Consider the following 24792-nt stretch of genomic DNA (forward strand, 5'->3'; position numbering starts at 1 on the left):
TACTATTGAGTGCTGTTTTTATATCTTCCAGGTTGCTTTTGTCTTGTGTCAGGGATCTGTTATCTAGTTACCTTCACATCGTTCTGTTGTTAGGCTGCTAGGGGGGAGGGAGAGGCAGTTGATATCACTCCAACATGCAGTACAGCAGGAAAGAGTGACTGAAGTTTATCAGAGCACAATTCACATGTCCGAGGGCACCTAGGAAACATGTCTAGCCCAGTGTCAGAATTTAAAATTAAATATGAAAAATCTGTTTGCTCTTTTGAAAATGGATGTCAATGCAGCATTCTGCTGGAGCAGCACTATTTACTTGTGCTTTTTGATAAAAAAAACATGCTTTCCTGTGACAGAAGTATGGTGCAGTATCTATGGTACGTCAGATAAACTATACCACTGTTTCTTTACCAAATATGGGAACTAAAGTAAAACCTTTTGTGGTAAGCAAAATGAATACCAAGTCTGGCAGGGCCGAATAATTTTATACCCAAAACAGAATAGGGCATAGTGCAATATAATTGTCAGTGATTTGTCAGGCATAATAATTACTGTATATACATAAAGGAGACATTTTATGATCATTAAAGATCAGCCTGTAATGGGATTAAGGCAAAGCGAGCCGGACTGGATGTTTTCTTTTTATGAGTAGCAATTCAACTGTAACTGTAACTAGCCAAAGTCAACAGCAAGAGTAAACAGTATAAATCACATGAAAGATGTGTTCTCTGGGCTAAGAGAAGGAACAATATGGATTGCTGCAACCACTGCATGGAATTATAAACAAATATTGCCAGTGGCAGGGGTTAAATTGTATTTGTGAAGTTCTTACCAAAAGGGAATCTTACCTGACATCAGGGTCAAATATCAAGGAAAGCAGCTAAGTGGGGAAAAAATGGGCCAATTTATCTAACAACGCAGGCCTTCCTACACAATCCCTGCCAGATAAAGATTACTCTGGACTCCTTATTTCAAATGAAAGAATAAAGGAGGTCACTTCGCCTAGTCTTATTGACCTTCTCAAATGGAACTTCTAGCAGGAAAACCAAGAGCTGCCTGTTTTTTTTGTAATTGTTTTAAGCACTATTTGTTAAGAAATGTTTTTAAATAAAGGGCAGACAAATATTGGTAGACATATTCAACTGCAGGAATACATTTACTGTGCGATGTCTCCATATTATGATTTGTTTTTTTAAGGTGTTCAAGGTCCATATAAAGGTAATTTTATACATGGCATGTGTCCTCTGCTGTATGCTCTAGGGTGGCAATAACATATACCCTATTGTAACATATACAGTATATAGATATTAGGCTGAAAGCTTTTTACCATTTATGAGACATGACATCAGATGACTTCCAATATTTGGCCAGTTTACAAGGGATACAATATTTTGTAATGTAACACAAGTTATATCTTAGAAAGAAACAAAGTATGTCTCAGTTTTTTTTCAATGCTGTTGTGTAGCATGGGTTTATATTTAGGAATGCACACTGAATCCTATGTGTTTCAAGATTCAGCCTTTTTCTGCAAGATATGGCTTCAGCTGAATCCAAGTGCCTGGCTGAACCAAATCCGAATCCTTAAAATCATGTGACTTTTTCGTCACACAGACAAACAAGCTTAAACCGCATGTGTTGTTCTTTTTCACCCCTTGTTTTCCTAATATGCATATGCAAATTTTGATTCGGTTTGGTATTCGGCCAAATCTTTTGTGAGGGATTAGGGATTCGGATGAATCCTAAAATAGTCGATATGGAGCATCCCTATATATAATACATAAGAGCTGTGAATTTCCTGTAAATTAATAAAATTAATAAAATACGTAATGCTAAATGATGTGACATGACTCACTGAAACTTGTGTATTATTATAAATAACATCTTTTATAAATGGTGCCTAGTGATGTCATCAGTCATAATCTGTGTAGCGATTTGTGTCACATGACACAGAAAAACTTCTGTATTATAAAAAATAATATACCCCCTGCTGTAATTATAACAACCATTCATTTTATGTTTTTTGTGGACTATAACTACCAAAAGTTATCGGCATATCTCTGTTCCAATAAAATAAATACTTTTGTTCCCTAGATAAACAGAAGCATAAACAAATTTGTTCAAAATAATAGCCCCAACATTCATATTTATTATGATATTGCTAGAAAGTTGTGCAACAGCATTTGTTGTCAGTAACCATTTTCAAGGTATATAACTTATATACCTTATAACTTATATTGTCTTGAATCATCACATATTTATATAAAGCAGTGGTTTAAAGTGGACCTGTCACCCAGACATAAAAATCTGTATAATAAAAGTCCTTTCTTAAATTAAACATGAAATCCAAATTCTATTTTTTACTAAAGCATTCATAGCTGTTGCAAATACATTTAAAAATCTCAACTGTCAATCAAATATTACCTGCCCCTCCTTTATGCCTTAGGCATAGAGGCGGGGCAGGCAGTTACTTTCACTTTCCATTTAGCACTTCCTAGATATCAATACTCTCCCCACATTCCTCACCATTCTCTTAACCATTTAATTGTGTAGCCAGTGCATGGGGATGGACATCAGGTCCTCCATTCTGATGCACAAACAAGATTCTGAGATGATGCAAGGCTTGCCTTGTCCACAAAATGGCTCCTACCTACTTGCTATAATTAGGACAAGCCAGACTGAAGGAAACAAAATTCTCATAATTTATGCAGTGTAATTAAAGTTAATTTTGCTTGACTAATGTGATATAATAGGATTTGGAATATTTTTTGGGGATGACGGTCCCCTTTAAAGGAAGCAGTCCCTGTGGTCTCAGTGGGGAAAGGGGGGCCCGAGCTGCATGGTCAGCTTCCTCTATAGTAAGTGCGTTCTTGTTTTGCCACCAATATAATGTGCTTAGCAACTTCATGCTCTACAAACATGCTAACTGAATTCCAAGAAATAGATTTTGCCTTTACACAAGGAGTCAAAACTCCTATTTAAATTATATATTATATTCAAATGTCATATTATATTCAAGATGCTTTTTCAGAGAACATTTTCATTATTAATATTTTTGATAAGGAGATTTTTGTCTGCAAATTGTTATTATTTATGCTGATTTGTTTTATGAATAGAAAATTGTAGTGTAGTAGAAGTGTAGTAGTAGATGGAGTTCTGCTTGGATATAACAAAGCCACAGTACTAGTAATTTGGGAGTATAGCAGATTTTGAAATGATAAATATAGAGAAGTTGCAGTAAATCTTAAATGACGCATCCTCATATTTAGAGGTTTTCAGACTTTTTGTGTTTATGTTCTATTTTGAGATCTAGAATATATATTCAGGGCCTTCACTAAATATATGATTCAGAAATATAAAAAGGTTGTTGTTAAATTTCATCCTAATATAGCTATAAGTACCCAAGACAGAAAATATTAATTCACAAAATATCTCACCCTAATAGGTTTCAGACTGGGCCCCCCCATTTAATGGTTTTACCAGGGGCAAATGGGCCAGGGCCCGCACCCCCGCAGGGCCCCCCCCCGGAAGATCGTGCTGCAGCCGGCTGGAGTCGGCTGCAGCGGCAGAGAAAAATCACGCAGACGAGGGTGGGGGCGGGCCCGTCTGCACGGCCCGCACCAGGGCCCGCCCCCACCAAGTTACGTTACTGAGTTTTACCATACCCAGGGGGCAGCAGCATAGTAAAAAAGCTTTTCAGTTTGGTCATTTGGAGTAAAAAGGCATATTTACCTGATTTGAATTTGTTAGAATTATTAATTGCCAAAAATGTATAATGACTGGAGATCAACATACATTTTGGGGCTTTTTTATACATTTTATAAAAAGTGCTACATTTAGGAAAGCTTTGCAGTTTAGTGGTTTGTAGCAGAAAGATATATTTACTTGTTTAGAACCTGATTTATTTGGTGCAAAAAACAATCACAGATTTACCCAACGTTCCAAAACAATCTACCATGTCAAAAGGAAAGATGTAGCTCATTGCTTCATAGTGCCTGAGCTCATCCCTTCTAACATGTTTCATGCTAGTGGACACTTTATCAGAGGAGGTTACTATCGCTATAGTTTTTATTATTTCTTGCCCTTTACAGGGCAAAATCTGAATTTGAAAGTACACCTTCTAGGTTTTTACAAGAACAATCTATACAAGTTAGTAGTCCATTAAAAAGCCCGTGTATAATGAGTTGCTCCATTTCACATAGAAAGGCTCAAGAGTTCTCAGTGAACTGCTTATTTGTGCGTATATGAACTTAAAGCAGCATGTGACTGAATAAAACATACAAATGTATGTTCAGCATAAACCTTTATACCACTATTTCAGCATTGAACTTATGTTTAAAAGGGTGTGTATAGGCCATTTTGGGGTTTAATACTTTGTGTATCTTTTGCTAGAAAGGCGAAAAAAAAACCTGAATGTCAGTAATAGAGGGGAGTAGTATTAGGAGGATGGGATGTTGCAGATAGCCCACTCATAATGGTTGCTTTTGGAGAATAACAATCCGGGACATCACCATGTATAAATTGCCAGGTAGTGGGGAAAGAATTAAAGTCTGTGTAGGCATGAACAGTAAATTACCAAAGATATAATCTTTTGATGATTTTACAAAAAGAAAAGCATTCTCACGATTGTGGGTGACTTTATTCATAGAGAATATGTTTTGGTAAAAATATTAACGCTTGTGGGTGCGCCTTTGCTGTTATGTCATAGCAGCGATTATTTCAGATATTTTATTACGCTACTTACATACTGCTCTTTGCAATTGATATTGAGACGCTGCATCTGTTTTTCCACAGTGGCAGAAAAGTTGCTGCATTTGCATGAAAAAGTTAATTAGTCAAATGTGAGCTTTTCACACACTTCATTAACCTCTGTTTAATGCCAAAGTTGGAGTTAATTGGCCAGGTGTCAAAAACCTGTATAAACCCTTAAAAAGATAAATGACTTACCGTAAGGACATGCTGGTGTGTACGAATTTGCTCTAGTTGAGCTTTCTAGTCCTAGTGTATGCCTATCTAACTTTATTATAGGTGCACCATGTCAGTAAAATGTGCTGACATACAGACAAAGGATCATTGCTTTCTGGAATCTAGTCATTTTTTTTTAAAATTAGAATATTTAAATATATTAATGTACATGTATTTATATCCTATTAGACTATAACATTTATTAAAACTATTAACTCCCTCGTACATTTGTAAAAGTGGGTATAGTTACAAGTGAAAGCATGAAGAGTGGGGAGGTTTATGTCTTTCTGCTGCCAGAAATTTGTTTGCTCAGCTGCCCTAAGTACCTGTCAGCCCAATCTTCTGCACTGCTTCCACACAATTCACCTATCCAGAAGTATAGTTCTTTAACAGGTTACTTTACCTTTCAGTAAGTTTTAGTAAGATGTTGACAGTGATATTCCAAGACAGTTTACAACTGATCTTCATTGATCAACAAACAAATATTTTTACTTACAAACTGTAGAGGTATAGGTAATCCTACAAGGATTTTGAGGGTCTAATTTTGCTGTAGAAAACAGCAACTTCTAGTCATTCTACTGGTAGTTTTAAATTTAATATGTTAATATTGTGCACAATTTACCAGTTATTTGTCACCTTGACCATCAAGCATCTTACCTAAGTGAGGAATGTAATATGGAATATAGATTCCATAATGCAGTAATGTCCAGCCTGCTCATTAATTTCTCATTCCTTTTGACCAAGACCCGCTCCTGCCATGAAGCAAGGTGAGAACCAGCAAAAAGCCGCCTCTTGAAACTTTAAGAGCCAAATTTCCGGGTTAAATTTGGCTCTGCTAGTGCAGAGAGTGCTATTGCGCTTTTGCACTAGCGATGCTGCCCCCTGAACTGCTGCCTGAGACTGCAAAAGCCCCAGGATCGCCGCTGCTTTTGACCATGCATTAATTTGAGTAACAGACTGGAATATGAATAGGAGAGGGTCTGAATAGAAAGATGAGTGATAAAAAATAGGAATAAAAATACATTTGTAGCCTTACATGGCATTTGTTTTTTAGATTAGGTCAGGAACCCCTGTTTGAAAGCTGGAAAGAGTCTGAAGAAGGCAAGTAATTCAAAATCTTTAGAAAAGAAAAAATGAAGGCCAGATGAAAAGTTGCTTAGAAGCAGACATTCTATAAATTCACTTAAAGGTGAATTGCCATTTAAATTCTCCAAACAGCTGGAATAAACACTGACAACCCCAGTGTTGGTGGCTGATGAATAGTGTTGCCACATGGCTCATGTTTTACCAGCCTAGCCATGCCCCTGGCACACCCACATCCCCTTGCTGATCTCCCCTCTAGTAGGGATGTAGCGAAATCGTTCGATTTTAGCGACCGAATGGTCGAATGGTCGAACGATTTTGACGCGAACGCCTATTCGCGAACTTGCGGCGGACGCGAACAGCCGATGTTCGCGCGAACAAGTTCGCCGCAGAACAGTCCGCGACATCCCTACCCTCTAGCCCACATACCGTGCTCAACTTATAAACTCTGGCCCATTTGTGTCATTACCCCAGCCCTTACATCATATGAACGTCCCCTCAGGGACTGGCCCTCGGCCCTGCTGTTATTGTATGTTGCAAAAGGTTGCAACCCTACAGATGAATAAGATTGTAACATGAAAACCATTTTGTGGTAGCATAACTGAGTTATCCTTCAGGGGATTTAGTGTCAGTTTTTATATCTGAAAGCTTGGAATAACTAATTTCTCTCAAGAAATACTGTCATTCAGTAGAAGGAATGTTTTTCCAAATATATATATATATATATATATATATATATATATATATATATATATATATAGATATATATATATATATAGATATATATATATATATATATATATATATATATATATATCTATATATATATATATATTATATATATCATATATTCATATGATGCATGTACTTTGCTTCCAACCCCAATGGAAAATGTTCCCATTCTAAAATAAGTATTATTTTGTGTTAATATTCAGTAATCAGTCCTCTACCACACACACTGGCACTCTTTTATTAATCAATTGCCACAGGTGCCCCCTGTAAATGTGGAAACTGCATGTAACCCTGAGTGTCATATATGAGCAGGTTTGACATTTGCAACAGGGATGCAGCTCTAACTGTGTACCTGTGACTCTCCAACTATCCTAGCATCCTCTGCTAGCAAACGGCTCTCAGAATCAGCATTGTTTTTGTAGGAATTTCACTAAAATGATGTATGCCACGATCATTTACACGCCAGGCATTCAGTAAGGGAATAATACGACAATGTACAATGTTGTAAATTAATGGACATGGAAACTAGATCAAAATGCATTAATTAACAATACTATTTAGTGAATGATTCCATGGTGCCAACCAACTGGTCAAGTGCCATAAGCAATATTGTATAATCCACGTGAAAGAGGCATTTTTGGAATAAATGTGCAAATTCTAGGATTATAGCAGAATTACATTTGTTTTTATGCATGATTAATAATAGCCTAGGCTTGATTATGCGGGTGTCATTAACTGTAGCCAAGTGTACTTGGTAAATTTGTACAGGTAGAGAATCTTCAATCTAACGAATCCTACAAGGAAAAGAGATGTGAGTGGTTGTATTGTAATATATTTCCGCTGTACTGTAAGCTGCATCTAATGGACAGTTTCCCAGTGAGACTATTACAGAAATGAACTGCTCTTCCTTCTTGTATTAGCCCTTAATGCTTGCAAAACTGGGTTAATTGAGATGAAAACACTTTGCTGATGTATTGGTTTTTTTATTAACCCCTTCTGTTCCAGTGGAATACTGAAGAGGCTTCCCACCTACTTTTCTATAATGTACCAAACTGCCTAACCCTGTTAATAATAACACAGAACGAAAGCATTTGGGTGTCCAAAGTTCTAGTGAATTCTTACTATCTCCGATGTTACCATTGCAAGAAAGTGATGAAAGAGTTTGGACACTGCTCATTAGCATAAAATTGGGCGAACAAGAGGACAGGGGTTCATGTTTAGAAATTGTGCTTACTGGGGCATGCCTAACAGATTGGAATTCCCAGTGATTTTTTTTTTTGTTTCCTTAAACTATAAACTATAAAAAACACATTTTTGAAAATAAATGTTTTTAACTCCTAATACCTAGTAATACATATTTCCAGTTAAGTATCAATGATCTGAAAAGGAACCATTCATTCATACTAGAAAATAAGAAGGTGGAATGGTGGCATGGCATGATTAGAGTTGCCCCTTTACTTCTTCGCTAACTCCAGACAGAGGGCAGGCAGCGATCTAAGGGTGAGTGAGCAGTTTTGACCTAGGCAGCCCTTACAAAAATGTAGGGGTCAAAACCGAACAGGTGGCAACCATGGGCATGACTAGTGCAGGGGTGTTAGTTGTTGTCTATAGGAAAACACAGCCTTTTGCAAAAATGGGGTGCTCAGTTTGCCTTTTAGAATCTCATTACATTTTTACTCTTTTTATTTGGAAATTACTGAACCTTTCCAGGTGATTTGTCACTGTGGTTGTAATAATTGGGTCTCAAGGATAAAACAGCTTTTTGGTCTTACCTTAAAGGGGGTTGTTCACTTTTCAGTTAACTTTCAGTATGATGTAGAGAGGGATATTCTGAAACAATTTGCAATTGGTTTTCAGTTTTTACTATTTGTAGTTTAGTTATTTAGAGTTATTTAGCTTTTTATTCAACAGCTCTCCAGTTTGCAATTTCCGCAATATGGTTACTAGGGTCCAAATTACCCTAGTAACCATGCATTGATTTGAAATGAATGATTGACTAAAATATGAATAGATGGAGGCATGAATAAATGAATACATTTAAAGTAGTAATAACAATACATGTCTATCCTTACAGAGCATTTGTTTTTTAAGATGGGGGTCAGTGACCCCCCATTTGAAAGCTGCAAAGTGTTAGAAGAAAAAGGCAAATACTTTTATGACACACTAAAAGTTAAAGGTTAAAGGTGAACCACCCCTTTAAGGCTATCTGTAAATGTAAGTAAATCGGTGTCCCAGAGTGGTCTTATAATGCAGCACCTAATATATAGGCCCGTCAGGGAATGTGAAATTTTCCTAATGTAGATAATATCTAATTGTATTTTAGTTTTAATATTCATCTTCTATCTAGCTTATGATCCAAAGGAAGAAACTTTTCCCCTACTGTGCACTAGAATTCCTGGAATAATTTATTGGACTGTCAAATCCTTCTTCTCCTTGAGCGTCTGTTCTCTTACTTTAAAGGGATACTGTCATGGGAAAAAAAATTTTTTTCAAAATGAATCAGTTAATAGTGCTGCTCCAGCAGAGTTCTGCACTGAAATCCATTTCTCAAAAGAGCAAACAGATTTTTTTATATTCAATTTTGAAATCTGACACGGGGCTAGACATTTTGTCAATTTCCCAGCTGCCCCATGTCATGTGACTTGTGCCTGCACTTCAGGAGAGTAATGCTTTTTGGCAGGCTGCTGTTTCTCCTTCTCAATGTAACTGAAGGAGTCTCAGTGGGACATGGGTTTTTATGATTGAGTGTTGTTCTTAGATCTACCAGGCAGCTGTTATCTTGTGTTAGGGAGCTGTTATCTGGTTACCTTCCCATTGTTCTTTTGTTTGGCTGCTGGGGGGAAAAGGGAGGGGGTGATAATCACTCCAACTTGCAGTACAGCAGTAAAGAGTGATTGAAGTTTATCAGAGCACAAGTCACATGACATGGGGCAGCTGGGAAATTGACAAAATGTCTAGCCCCATGTCAGATTTCAAAATTGAATATAAAAAAATCTGTTTGCTCTTTTGAGAAATGGATTTCAGTGCAGAATTCTGCTGGAGCAGCACTATTAACTGATTCATTTTGAAAAAAATTTTTTTTCCCATGACAGTATCCCTTTAAACATGTAATGTAATTAATGTAGGTATCTCTAATGTCTTCCCAGTGGACATACTTGAAAAGGGTTGAAATGTTATGAGTTGAATCTTGAGCCGTAAATGCACCATGGGGAATGAATTTATATTATATTTTTCGAACCTACAAATCTTTTTTTTTTTTTTTTGATGTGATGAATATTTTTTAATTTTATCTTTCTGTTTCTTTTTCAGGTTAGCTTTATATGTGTATGAATATTTACTACATGTAGGAGCTCAGAAATCTGCACAGACATTCCTGTCAGAGGTAAGGACCATCTAAATGTATATCAGTTATTATATCTTTCTTTGGAAAAATGATATAAGGCCCAAAATGAGCGAGTTGTAGTGCTGGTAAATTTACTAGTGTCTTTAAGAGTTGTTCAAAAAAAACCAAACTACGAAGTTTAGGGTGGAATTTGCATCTGAAAAAAGGAGATTTTTTTAAAAAAAACTTCTTCCACTTTACTGCCTACCAAAGCATGCAGAAATTCAGTTCTGGCAAGAGAGAAACCTATCTGTCCTAAGCTGGTAGTTTTGTCTAGCTATTGCATAAAAACAATTGAATAAACATATTTTTTTTTTCAAAAATGGAATCCTTTGAAACAACCCCCTTTACCACCCTGTTGTACATACAGATAAGATAGAGTCGAACCTTGGCTTGATATAAATATGCTGCTGTGTGGCTCCTTATCTGCCAGCATTGCTTTTGACTAAAATCTGTTAGCCCACCATTAAACTTTATTTTAGTGGCACTACTTTTTCTGAAGTGCTGTATGAAACATTATATAACTTGTGGGCCTCAGGATGATTTTAGCAAGAAACTTTGCCCTTAACCTCCAACCTCAGAAGCAGATCCTTGAAAGTAAAATGTCCATAGGAAATATTTGGCATAAATAGGGACTGATTTAAGTCTTTGCATTCATATTCTTGCTGCTAGTAATATACAGGTCAAAATTAATTACTGATTGGTTGCTATGAGCATAAGATGTTTAAAGTGAAATGTTTATACAGTGAAGCCTCAATTTTACATCTTCTTATTTTATTTAAGCTTTCCTGCATTTTATACCATCTTTTGTAGTCCCACCAATATATATAATACATAGGGGCCGATTCACCAAGGGTCGAATATCGAGGGTTAATTAACAGCTTGGTCAGGCACAGGTGGTTGGTGGTGACACAAGTTGCTAGCATCATGTATTGGTGCAAGTATCTTTGTGAATGGCATAAATTCACACTCAGTTTTGTTGTGCTTGCTTTAGTAAACTATACTAAAGATATAAAGATTTCAGTGTTTATCTGTCTTTTCCGCTAGTCTTTTGCAAGTCTAGAAACGAATCCTAGTCTGGATTATCACGCCATTTTATGATAGTGCTGTTCTCTAAGGCTTGTGACACATGGGCAGATTCGGGGAGTTTTCGGCGTTTGGCGACTAATCGCCTCTTCGTCTGGGCAACAATCTCCCCGAACTGCCTTTGCGTGTCTTCCGGTCCGCTATATTAAAAAGTCATCTGTGTTAAAGCACACGCCGTGCTTTGTTTTTTGAAGTTGCCCGAAGTTGCCTCACGAGGACGTGTGCTTTAGCGCAGACGACTTTTCATTATAGCAGACAGGAAGACATGCAAAGGCAGTTCGGGGATATTTTCGCCCAGAAGAAGAGGCGATTAGTCGCCAGTTGACTAAATCTCCCCATATCTGCCCATGTGTCACAAGCCTAAAGCTAAAGCTGTTATGATTGGATTCTTAAAAAGATCCTTTAGTCTATTATTGTTATCCCTTATTTATACAGCACTTTTCAGAGCATGATCATCATTTGATCTACTGCTCTTTGGGGATTTTCACAATTTGGTGCCTTGCAGCAAGTAAAGTTCCTAGATGTCATTATCTTGTGATTTCTTCCAATTCTTGTTAGGTACAAAACAACAAAACAAAAGATCATCTTTTTACTATGCTATATGTTAGTAGATCATGTTAATTGGATGTCATTCTATATATATTCTATTTTGTAAAACTGCTTTTTTTTTTGTCAATCCCAAAATTTGATTTCACGCTAATGTTATCAACAAATTATTTTTGTGATGCAATGCAGAATGGTAGAGGTATATTAAAAGATATGTAAGCAAAAGTTGATGCTTTGCCTTTTAAATGTGTTAAAGCATCTTATACATTCAAAACCAAGACATGTACAAGAAACTGGGACTCTAAGCACCCAACCACCCTCTTTTGTTGTGCGTCTAATACATGGGCACTCGGCAACTGCCAAGTCTTAATGCACAAGGTTCATAGAGCTTCCGCCAAGACTGGTATGGGGCTAATTGTAACATAAGTAACATAGTTAGGTTGAAAAAAGACACATGTCCATCAAGTTCAACCTTTTAATTCTATATTTAACTAGCCTAACTGCTAGTTGATCCAGAGGAAGGCAAAAAACCCTGTTTGAAGCCTCTCCAGGGGGAAAAATTCTTTCTGACTTTAAGATGGCAATTGGACCAGTCACTGGATTGTAAATTATACAAATTGTAAAATAAGGAAGATAGCTACAGTATAACAATAAAGCAAATGCTGTCTAATGCAGAACAGGGAAACATAGACAAATCAATATAAAAGTAGAAAACAAAAGGGTAGTTGAAAGTACAGGCCAAGGTCAGAAGTAATCAGAGAATAAGAAGACAAACCAGGCCCAGTTAAATAACCAGAAAATTAGTTACATAGACAAAAATAACAAAAACACAAGACAAGGGGAAGTAAGGTCTGGACTAGAAATTGAACTCAGAACAAACAGGACAGGAACAGGAATACTAACCATAACCCAAGGTATTACACAACAACAAAGCTAAGTAATAAGAGAAACAGAAGCCAGACTCAAGACCCAATTTAAAAATAACAGGGCACCCAATCACTGCTATTTCATGACAAAGCTTTTGGTATAATAATAAAAAGGACTGCTTTCCATACATTGCAATGTATTTCAAATGGCCAACTATCAAAGACAGTCACATGTCAAGTCATTTTTAGTTTGGACATGCATACATTACCTTTCAGTCAAAATCCCAACCTTTCACTAACAGGGGTCCCCAATCTTTTTTTATCAGTGATCCACATTCAGATGTAAAAGGGAGCTGCACACAAATGAAAAGGACCCTGGGCTGCCAAATAAGGGCTGTAATTGGCTATTTGGTATCCCCCTATGTGGACTGGCAGTCTAAAGGAGACTGTTTGGCAGTTTGCCTGGTTTTTATGCAACCAACATTTTCCTCTACCAAAAATAACCAAATAAGCACCTGCTTTGAGGCCACTAGGAGTAACATCCAAGTAGTTGGTGAGCAACATGTTACTCGCGAGCCACTTAAGCTGCAACTTGTTTCCTAAGGCTGCATCTCTCAAAAAGTTGCACTGATTATTTGACACCACTGAGTTATATTTCACAAAATAGTATATGTAAAAATGAATACAGAGGAATTTTTGTGCTTGAATTATGTAGTCACATCCACATTTCCCTTTATAATAAAAAAAAGTATTTGTTATGGTCTTAAAAGTTGTGCTCAGCTTTAATACAGTTTTATATTGAACCATGAGCCTCAAAACTATTGTACAGTAATGTGCTGGTAGAATATCAAATAGAATAAACTGTATGCCATAATTTAGAAATATTGGAGATATTATGTCTGTTCGTGGAGAGTAATGATTTCTTGGGTGAATTCATTAGAGCAGGCAAGTAATTGTTACTAATGAAGGATTGGTTCGAACGCTGGGGAATGATTGCTATCCTGTGCCTTACAGATCATTATAGTCCATTACAGCACTACAGTCTATTTGCCAAGGTGTTCATTTGCTAAAGAAGTTAGACAAGTTTTAGGCAGCAGGTCAATGAAACTGTTAATCCAGATGCATGTTTTTCCATTTGGTCTTAATCCCTTCCTGCTGCTTCTAGGCAGACGTTATTGATACTAAGTGGCCGTTCACTCATTTTAATTGAGGAATGAATCGCTTAAATTGCACTTCAACTAATTTGGGATTTGCAGGATCCACTCTGATTGTGTGGATTCATTTTAATAGTATGCAAGCCAAGAATTTATTTTAGGGTTTGTCAGTGTGTTTATTATGGAAAATTTGCGTGATTGACCCCTAAAATAGGAGTAATGAAAAGAATTGACACTTAAGATGCATTATTTTCATATGCATTTTAATAGCCCAAATCCAGTACACAGTCCAACCGATAGAAGGACTATCCAAGCACAACAGAAACCAAGAAAAGCCAAAAGCTTCTTGGGACATTGGGAGAATTGATTAAAAGAAGAACTTCTTTTTTGCAGTGCTTATTGTCTCCACGTTCCTTGTTGGTTATGTACCTAATAATGTCAGTATGGCCACATTGGGCCCCATTCCCTTATGACTTGTTAGAAGAGTACAGGGGTGATATCAGGATATCAGGATACCAGTTAATGAAGGTTTCCTTCTTAATAGTCCCAATTCTAGTAATACAACTAATAATGCATGGTTCAAATATAAGTTAATAGAGGGCACTCCCAGTATTAGAAAGAGAAAAAAAAGCTATTTTTTGAGAAATATAGATGCAGATAACCCAACAGTCAGTTACCCAAAACCATATATAAGAATAGAGAGGGGATGCACACTCAATAAAGAAAATAATACTTAGTAAACAAAGGTGGTATTTTAAAAATTCTCTTTTATATAGTGTATAGCAAACAAATATGCATCAGACAAACTGGTATATTATGCACAACAGTATTAGCACAAATATATACATATATCAAGGCAAAAAGGGACAAACCACAGGGAGCAGATACACTTTCCAATGAGAATTCCCCTTGACTTGGTGGTATGTATATGTTTGTGCTAATACTGTTTAAACCATGCAACACTTTAGTACATTAGAGGACATTATAGACAAATAGCAGGGGACCTTTTTACCCATAAAGAAGATCACTGCACCAGAGGCCATCCCTTAGAATAGAATAGAAGAAAAGAACTTTCATTTGAAGCAACGTAGATGCTTCTTCACAGTGAGGACAGTGAGGTTGTGGAATGCACTGCCGGGTGATGTTGTGATGTTGTGATGGCTGATTCTGTTAATGCTTGGGGCTTGGGTGATTTCTTGGAAAGACATAATATTAAAGGCTATATTCTATAGTTAGGGGGCACATTTACTTAGCTCGAGTGAAGGAATAGAATAAAAAATACTTTGAATTTTGAAGAATTTTTTTGGCTACTTCGACCATCGAATTGGCTACTTCGACTATCGAATTGGCTACTTCGACCTTCGACTTCGAATCGAACGATTCGAACTAAAAATCGTTCCGACTATTCGACCATTCGATAGTCGAAGTATTGTCTCTTTAAAAAAAACTTCGACCACCTATTTCGCCACCTAAAACCTACCGAACCTCAATGTTAGCCTATGGGGAAGGTCCCCATAGGCTTTCTAGCCAATTTGTGATTGAAGGAAAATCGATGGATTAAAATCCTTCGAATCGGTCGTTCGAACGAATAGCGCTAAATCCTTCAACTTCGATATTTCAAGTCGAAGGATTTAACTTCGACAGTCGAATATTGAGGGTTAATTAACCCTCGATATTCGACCCTAAGTAAATGTGCCCCTTAGTATAGATATGGGTATATATAATTTATGTTAAGGTATGGAGGGGTGTGTGTATGGATGCTGGGTTTTCATTTGGAGGGGTTGAACTTGATGGACTTTGTCTTTTTTTAACCGAATTTAACTATGTAACTATGTAACTATATCTGTCACTTGTGGGAAATCTGCTGCACATGAATGAGTGTGAATTGCAAGTGGTTAATCATGTTGCGCAACGTAAACGTCAACATTTTTCTTTTCGGGTACACAGTTCGAATGTTTTACCAACTAAAATTCACTGACGTCACAACTAAGGTATTTACAGGAGTCTTGATGCCCAAGAGTAGTGCAGATTTCTCACAGTTGTCAAATCCCCTCATTTGTCATTGCCCTAACCCAACAGAATGAAAAAAGGGATAAAGACATTTTCTGCCAGTCAGCAAGATGGACAATGGCATCTTAGACCATACTGCAAGCAGAGACAACAATTATAAAATGGATGAGGAGGAAAAGAAAAGGGAAAAAAATGCACTTATACTTACAAAGGACAAATACTAGGACAATTTTTAAAGAAAGGGTATATTTGCCCTATATATATTGCAGAACTGTAAACATAATTGAGCTTGCATAGCAATATTTTTTTAGATCACTCCGTGGGTACAAACATATATATTATATACTTTTTAAATTATGTATTTTAAAATTAAATAATGACTTGATCAACAACTATTATATGCCATGCGTGTAATAAACTGTTCATAGCAAGGATGTGCCAAGACAGCAATAAATAAATTATTGGTTGGATTTATGATGGTTTGGATGCCTTGCAGAAAGTGAACATGGCTAAGATTTGGAAATAATTTTGATTAATTCACAGTTTCATCCATGTTGGAACTGTGTTAAAGGGGAACTAAACACCCATACATCATAAAAACACAAGTCATTCTAAGAAAACTTTAAACTAAACTTTGTTATTTGAAACTGATCTTATCATGGGACTTATTTTGGTTGTTGCAACCTTCATCTTTGGATCACTGTCTCATTATTTTGGAGACCAATTCTTTGTGGCAGATCTAGCTTTTCTTATTTTTACACGGACACATTTGTGCAACAAATAGCTTTGAATGCTCCCTTTTTCCTGTTAATACAAATGCCCAACAGCATCAGTTTATGGAAACTATTAAAGGGGCGGTATATCCCCTTCATGAGTGCAATGAATAGGGCTTGTGCATGAGCTTGTAACAATAGCAATTGTATTTATAACTAAAGTGAATACATTTTTTGGTTAGTTTTAAGATTATTGATTTGATTGCCAAAGGGTTTCAGTTTTTAACATGGTCACAAGGCTGCTTATTTGAATGGAATAGTACTGGATAACTTTTAAGCTTCCTGTACCCTGAGATCTTAAAAAATATTAGTCCACAACGTGTCAGAAATAGTATGTACTTCAATACCATATTTTTGTACACACTAGTCTTCAAAACTGCCTTCAGAAAAACATTTACATGGTTTAATTAATATGTATTTTAATTTAATCACATGGGCCATGATTTTGACCTAAACCCAGATACTTTGGGATTTTGGTCATTACTCTGATCCAAGGGTGAGTTCTCTGGAATTCTGAGAAAAGAAGTCAGATTTCCTTCTTGGAATAAAAAAAAATATTTTTTTCCCTCTACCTTATATTATTGTTTTCAATAATCTTTTTAATTTTTCTACACATTTTTTTATCACATGGTTTTTGATTTTAAAGATCCTATCCTTTTATCGGTCTCATAAATTCTATACACAGTCACCTTTGTACCAGCAACCTATTTATCATTTTTTGGGAAAGGATCTTAATAAATAAAATATGTTTGGTATCTTTGACCTTAGATTCTTTGACATCTAACAAGGACCTTTGAAAGATTATTTTCTCTTGTTGTATGCACAGAGATACAGAATATATTAACTTCTGGAAATGTCAGTTTATTTGTCCCAAGCATTTAAATGCCACTTAAGGCTTTATTTCCCTGTAACAGATCTGTATGAATTTTTTTTGTTTTGCTTTGCTTAAAACCTGGAGGCACAGGCACATTGTTTTATCACAAGTATATTTTTACACATATATATATATATATATATATATATATATATATATATATATATATATATATATATAACCAGCGAAGAGCCAGCACTCTCGAATAAAGTGTTTGTTTGCCTGGGTGCACGATCAATATAATATCTCCATCCATCCAAAGAAGATCAGCACTCTCAGGGCTTAAAAATATGAAAAAGGTTTTATTGAAAATAACACAGCATAGGACTAACGTTTTCGGCCCTGTCCACAAAACGTTCAATAAATCCTCCTCCCCCCTGGCCTACCTGTCCCTATGGGTAAATGCCCCTAACTTGTTTCTCACCCCTCTGCGCAGGTCTTGTCCACGGAGTTCACAGGTGCCATCTTCTCCCGAGCGGTCTTCTTCCTGGATTAATTGGCATCTTCTGGCATATGCGCAGTAGGAGCATTTACCGGTACAGATCTACTGCGCATGCGCCGTGACTTTCGGGGCATGTGCAGTAGATCCGTACTGGTAAATGCTCCTACTGCGCATGCGCCAGAAGATTAATCCAGGAAGAAGACCGCCTGGGAGAAGACGGCGCCTGTGAACTCCGTGGACAGGACACTCCTTATAAGAAAACAGTTCTCTATAACCTGCAAATGAACACTCTCATTTTTATAATCCTACATAGTCCTAAACAATCATCCATCCTGTTGCCCATACGAGCCTACTTATAGAAAGTTGGCCCTAGCTACAGCTAACCTACTGCCTACAGTCTCATATTGAATGATGAAGGTTATCTCACTGACATTGCAGAATTTTATGTGACAAATGGTATTAAAACCTTCTAAACCTTCTAAACCTTTGAAGTGTATATTTGTTCATCTATAAAAAGCATTCCCATGGGATTAGCTACAATCAGAGCAGTCAAATCCTAAACTGACGGAGAACATGTTATTGTACATCAAGGGTTTAAAATGTATATAGTTTTCTTCTGTTAAGGGTGGTGGCATACTGGGAGATTAGTTGTCAAGCAACAAATATTCTCTTCTGCGGCGACGAATCTCCCCAAAATTTGTCGAAGATTTGTGGTGACAGATACAACAGCATTTTGCAGGGTGCTGGTAGTAAGAAAAATGTGGAGTAGGGGGGAAGGTGCTGTTAGTCTATATCCATTATAGCCATAGACCCAATTCTAATAATATAAGTATTAAGGAATGGGAAAGTGTAACGTATAGGTAAACAAAAGTCCAGGACTGGATTTTATTTGTCCCAGGGTACTAAACAAGCTTAGCTCTGTGATTGTTAAACCGCTTTACTTAATTTTACAGTATTCCCTGAAGTGTGGCATGGTGCTGAGAAATTGTCAAATTGCTATTGTGATGTGTGGCTATTAACAAAGGGATCCCATTCTCAGCCTGGGAACTATAGGCCTGTTAGTCTGACATCAGTGGTAAAAAAAGCTTTTGGAAGGTGTACTAAGGGATACAATAATATAATACTTTGAAAATCACAATACCATGAGTTTGTGCCAGATTAATATAATTGCCTTTTATAGGGGGTGAGCTGGAACCTCAACTCTGGGATGGTAGTGGATGTGATTTACTTTGCTAAAGCATTTTATACAGTACTACACAAAAGGTTACTGATTGAATGATAGTGTATAGATGTGCAATTATACTGATATGAGGGATGGAAGATTTAAACTATGAGGAAAGACTGTCAAGGATAGAATTGATTGCTCTGCTCAAAAGGCACTTGCAAGGGGACATGATTACTTTATACAGGTACATTACAAATCATTATAGAATTTTATTTGAAGCAGTGTGGATGGTTCTTCACAGTGAGGGTGTTGAATGCCCTGCCTGGGAATGTTGTGTTATATTAACGCACTTAAGAGTGACATGGAAGATTTCTTGAACAAACGTAATATCCAAGGCTATTGTGAGCTTAAGGTCTACAGATAGTTAGTGTAGATATTAGTATATATAGTTTAAATATGTGAACTTGAAACTATGAAATATGAAAAGAAGGTTGCTTCTATGTAAGCAGGCCCAGTTTTGTGGTTGCGGCACTCGAGGCCACTAGGTCCTAGTGCCGGCACCCTGGCTCGCACCGCCCCTGTGCGCAAGTGTTTGAATGCGTTGGAGCACTGGGGATGATGCGTATGCATCCCAATCTGGGCCTGTTTGTAGGGATGCATCAAATTCACTATTTCACAATTTGTCTCAAAACCAAAGCCTAATCTGCATAGAAAAGATGATGAATGAGAAGAACGTCCAGCAATCAGGCAAAGAATGTTTGACTTCCTTGTTTGTGTGACGAAAAGTCTTGTGAATTTTTGGATTCGGTTTGGACAGGCACTTAGATTTCGGGCAAATGTGAATCCTGCTGAAAAAGGCAAGAATCTTGGCTGAATCCTGAAATCCCTACTCCTATGACTTTTTAAACTGCCTTAAGGGCAGTGGCCGGCGGGGAGATTTGTTGCCTCTCCATTGGAAATAACTGAAATCGACGGCGTTAAAACCAACGTGTCACTCCGTTCTTCCTAACACCCCTCTGGAGGAAACTTTGGGCGACTTTGTGATATGTAGGTTTTCAGTTTTCAGATTTCAGTTATTTCCAGTGGAGAGACATTTTCAGGCAATTTGTCTCCTGCAGTCGCGCATACATAATTGAAGATGACAAAACTCCCCGTCGGCCACTATTCTAAACATTCCATTGTACTATTATTAAAATTGCTTTGGGAAAACACCCTTGCAGTGGTGTAACTTCGGATGCCAGGGCCCCCCTGCAAAAAATTTTTCATAATAGTGGGAGTATTTCATGTATAATATCCCCAGAACTCATAGAATGCTGGCACAGTGGCAATTTCTTGTATAAATACCCCATAACTCATAGAAGGATGGTAAAGTGGCAATTTCATGTATAAATACCCTCAGAACTCATAGAAGGATGATACAAAGGTAATTCCATATATAAATACCCTCAGAACTCATAGAAGGATGGCACAGTGACAATTTCTTGTATAAATACCCCAGAACTCATAGAAGGTTGGCACAGTGGCAATGCCACATATAAAAACCCCAGAACTCATAAGGATGGCACAGTGGCAATTTCACATATAAATTCCTCTAGAACGATAGAAGGATGGCACAGGGGCAATTTCACATATAAATACCACAGAACTATAGAAGGATGGCAATGTGTCAATATCACATATAAATACCCCAAAACTATGGAAGGGGGTCTGTTTCCTCGGTAGTTACGCCACTGCACCCTTGGGCTGATATACAAACCAGTACGACTACCTATAACAGAAAATTACTTATTGGCTGCTACTAGTAAATCCCATGTTACAGCTTAGAATCTATATGTTAATTAGATTAACTTGCTTAAAAGTGACTGTTTTTTTATATCTCACATAGTTGCAACTGGACTGAACCTTTCCAATAATAGTTATGTTAAAGGAGAACTAAAGCTTAACTAAAGCAATAGGCTAGAAATGTTGTACATTATGATTGGGCTTCTGTACCAGCCCAAGGTAACCACAACCCTTTAGCAGGGAAGATCTCTTTCTCCAAAGATGCTCCCAATCTCCTTTTCTGATGATTCACTGCACATGCTCTGTGCTGCTTTCAGTCACTAAGCTTTGGGACCAACTCAAAATTTACAGCACATATAGAATATAAATGTTACAATATAAGGCTGATTAGTAATTATTATACAGTCATATCAAAAAGTTTGGAAACCCCTCTTAATTCTTTGGAGTTTTGTTTATTATTGGCTGAGCTTTTCAAAGTAGCAACTTCCTTTTAATATATAACATGCCTTATGGAAAAGAATTTCACGAGTGACATAAAGTTTATTGGTTTAACAGAAAATATGCAATATGCATCATAACCAAATTAGACTGGTACATACATTTGGGCACCCCAACAGAGATATTACATCAATACTAGTGATGGGCGAATTTGCACCGTTTCGCTTCGCCGGAAAATTCGCGAATTTCACGCGTAAAAATCGCGAAACGGCACCGGCGTCTCGTTTTTGATGAATTTGCCGCGAATTCGCCCATCACTAATCAATACTTAATTGAGCCTCCTTTTGCAAATGTAACAGCATCTAGATGCCTCCTATAGCCTCTGGATTCTGGATGGCAGTTTTTTTGACCAATCGTCATACAAAATCTCTCCAGTTCAGTTAAATTTGATTGCTGCCGAGCATGGACAGCCTGCTTCAAATAATCCCATAGATTTTCGATGATATTCAAGTCGGGGGACTTGTACTTCTCCCTCTGAATAAATGCCTTTTAAGTGTGTTTAGGGTCATTGTCGTGATGGAATATCCAACCCCTGCGTAACTTCAACTTTGTGACTGATGCTTGAACATTAGCCTGAAGAATTTGTTGATATTGGGTTGAATTCATCCGACCCTCAACTTTAACAAGGGCCCCATTCCGTGAACTAGCCACACAGTCCCACAGCATGATGGGACCTCCACCAAATTGACAGTAGGTAGCAGGTGTTTTTCTTGTAATGCGTGTTCTTCTTCCGCCATGCAAATCACATTTTTTTATGACCAAATAACAAAATTTTTTGTCTCATCAGTCTAAAGCACTTTGTTCCAAATGACTGTGGCTTGTCTAAATAAGCTTTTGCATACAACAAGCACTCTGTTTGTGTTTGCGTGGGTGTAGAAAGGGCTTCTTTCTCATCACCCTGCCATACAGATGTTCTTTGTGCAAATTGCGCTGTATTGTAGAACGATGTACAGATACGCCATCTGCAGCAAGATGTTCTTGCAGGTCTTTGGAGGTGATCTTTGGGTTGTCTGTAACCATTCTCACAATCCTCCACATATGCCGCTTCTGTATTTTTCTTGGCCTGCCACACCTGGGTTTTACAGCAACTGTACCTGTGGCCTTCCATTTGCTGATTACATTCCTTACAGTTGAAACTGACAGTTTAAACCTCTGAGATAGCTTTTTGTAGCCTTCCCCTAAACTATGCTACTGAACAATCTTCGTTTTCAGATCTTTTGAGAGTTGCTTTGAGGATCCCATACTGTCACTCTTCAGAGGAGAGTCAAACAGAAGCACAACTTGCAATTGGCCACCTTAAATACCTTTTATTATGATTGTACACACCTGCCTATGAAGTTCAAGGCTAATCCAACCAATGTGGTGGTGCCAGTAATCAGTATTGAGCAGTTACATGCATTCAAATTAGCAAAATGACAAGGGTACCCACATTTTTGCACTGCCAGTTTTTAACATTTGATTTAATTCAGATGTTCCTGGGAAATGAAAAACATACCACTGTTTTTGTTGAAAGTGGAGTAAATTATTATGCAGGCTGAGAGGGTTTCCCAAACTTTTTCATATGACATGTAGAATTACTACATGGCAGAACAGAAACCAGTTGTAGCATCAGCTTATATGACAGGCCAACCTCATTTTCTCCTTGATAATTTGCAGCAACCCCTAAGCTTAGCTTTTCAACAGCTGCTCAGTGCTTACTGAGCATGTGAGTGTCGCAGGCACTTTCCAAAGTGGTGACTCTCTGTGACAAGTTTTAAGTCCTAGATCATTGCTGCTATTGAGAAGTTGAAACTTTAGGCTGGCATTTTTATCCATAATCATTTTTAGGGGTTAGTTCTCCTTTAATGTTCCAAGTGGAAAATGAATAGTAGCATTTTTTAAGTTGTGTTTTACATTTAAAAACATAGATATGATGTTAAACAAAGACCATGTTATTGTAACTCAATCCTTAAGCTGACCCCTAATATTAAGTCTTCTTAGTAACTTCTTTGAGAAACCAGTTCTTCCCTCCTGAGATGACTGCTTTAAAGTGAAGTTGTAAAACCTTCTGCAATTAAAAAAAATACAAGATATTATTAGAACTCAATAATATGTTCTCTGTGTTATGATGCCAAGCACTACCTGTAATACTTAAATGCAGTATGTGGCAGAAGGGTCTAATTCCCACTTTGTATGAGGGAAGTAATAGGTGTGAAGCCCAGCAGAGTTCTGCCATTCCAAGCTAACATTACCTGTTCAAAACACTTGTGCTCTCAGCAGGATGCAGAGCAAAGCAGCGGCAGTAGGACAACTGCATTACTTTCCTTATTACCTGCTTTTAGCTGCCATAAGGACTCCATTATCCCTATAATGGAAGTGTCTGGCTGCAAAACGAGGTAGCATTCGAAAAAACTGTTGACTGAAAATTAGATACCTTATTTGGGTCCACAGATTCAGTAAAGAAATGGAGACCTTTATCATGCGTAATGTCAAACTGGAATTCCTTATAGTCTCTTTCATGTGTTGATTAAGCATATATAAAATTCATACATGAATGCTGATGCAGGGGGGAGAAGGCAGGAGGAAGTTCTTATTTATCGAAACTTGTGATGGATTTGTGTTCCTTAGTAGACTTGGCTGAGCAGTATCACTTCATACTTTTACTCTATGGTATAGATCGTGTCCATGTGGCTGTTGAATGTATGAGTAAGGCAAATGTACTAAAGTAGAACAAAGAAAGAAGAAAGTGTTTGGAAAGACATAGCTTTTTAATCACTATTTTAGTAAAATAGTAATTTAGTAATATTATTCTGAGAGACATAATCTGGATGAGAATGGAAACTGGAATGGGCATTTTAATTGTATGCAGTGTTGTACATTTTTGTGATGAATGTAAAGCCATTAAAATAAAAAATATTATTATACAAGGGCCAGTAGAAATTCAGTTAATAATAAGTACATGGATCGGTGAGGATCTTGTCCGGGTACAAAAGATTGCAGAGTAAAAGCTTCCCGTTACTTCTTTAACCTGCTGTTTCAAACACTCCGTCCAAAGTGTGATAGAATTCACAAATGCACCAGTTAAAACAGACCAGGAAATATTCAGAGTCTGCAATTGCCTTTTAGTGGTGTTTATCACGACATGATTCTCTTGAAAAAGGGATTCGTTCCCGAAAACATGTCATGATAAACGACAATAAAAGGTCATTGGAGACTCAGCAATGCCTATTTCCTGATCTTGTCCTGGGTCATTCATATAGGGCTGATGTAAATGCCCCTTTACTTGACTAGATTGTATGGAAATGTAGGGTGTAATGGTGCACTGTACTTTTTTTTATTCATTATTATTATTATATTTTTATTAACTTGTAGATTAAACACAGTTTATAATTATACTCTACAGAATAGGAGGCATCTGTTATCTTGTGTTGGTTTTGGTGACTCAATCTTTTGGAGTCCTGTTA

At 37.1% G+C, this 24792-nt stretch overlaps 1 protein-coding gene across 2 annotated transcripts in view; it reads left to right on the forward strand.

Annotated features, from left to right (window-relative positions):
- The window catches only part of ssbp4.S (single stranded DNA binding protein 4 S homeolog), a 212243-nt gene that overhangs the window by 28970 nt on the left and 158481 nt on the right, over nt 1–24792 (forward strand). For both annotated transcript variants that reach the window (XM_041572787.1, NM_001086136.1), the window contains 1 exon segment: nt 10081–10153. In XM_041572787.1, the coding sequence (XP_041428721.1) occupies nt 10081–10153 (73 nt within the window).

Source organism: Xenopus laevis, chromosome 1S, assembly GCF_017654675.1.
Source record: "Xenopus laevis strain J_2021 chromosome 1S, Xenopus_laevis_v10.1, whole genome shotgun sequence".
NCBI lineage: Eukaryota > Metazoa > Chordata > Amphibia > Anura > Pipidae > Xenopus > Xenopus laevis.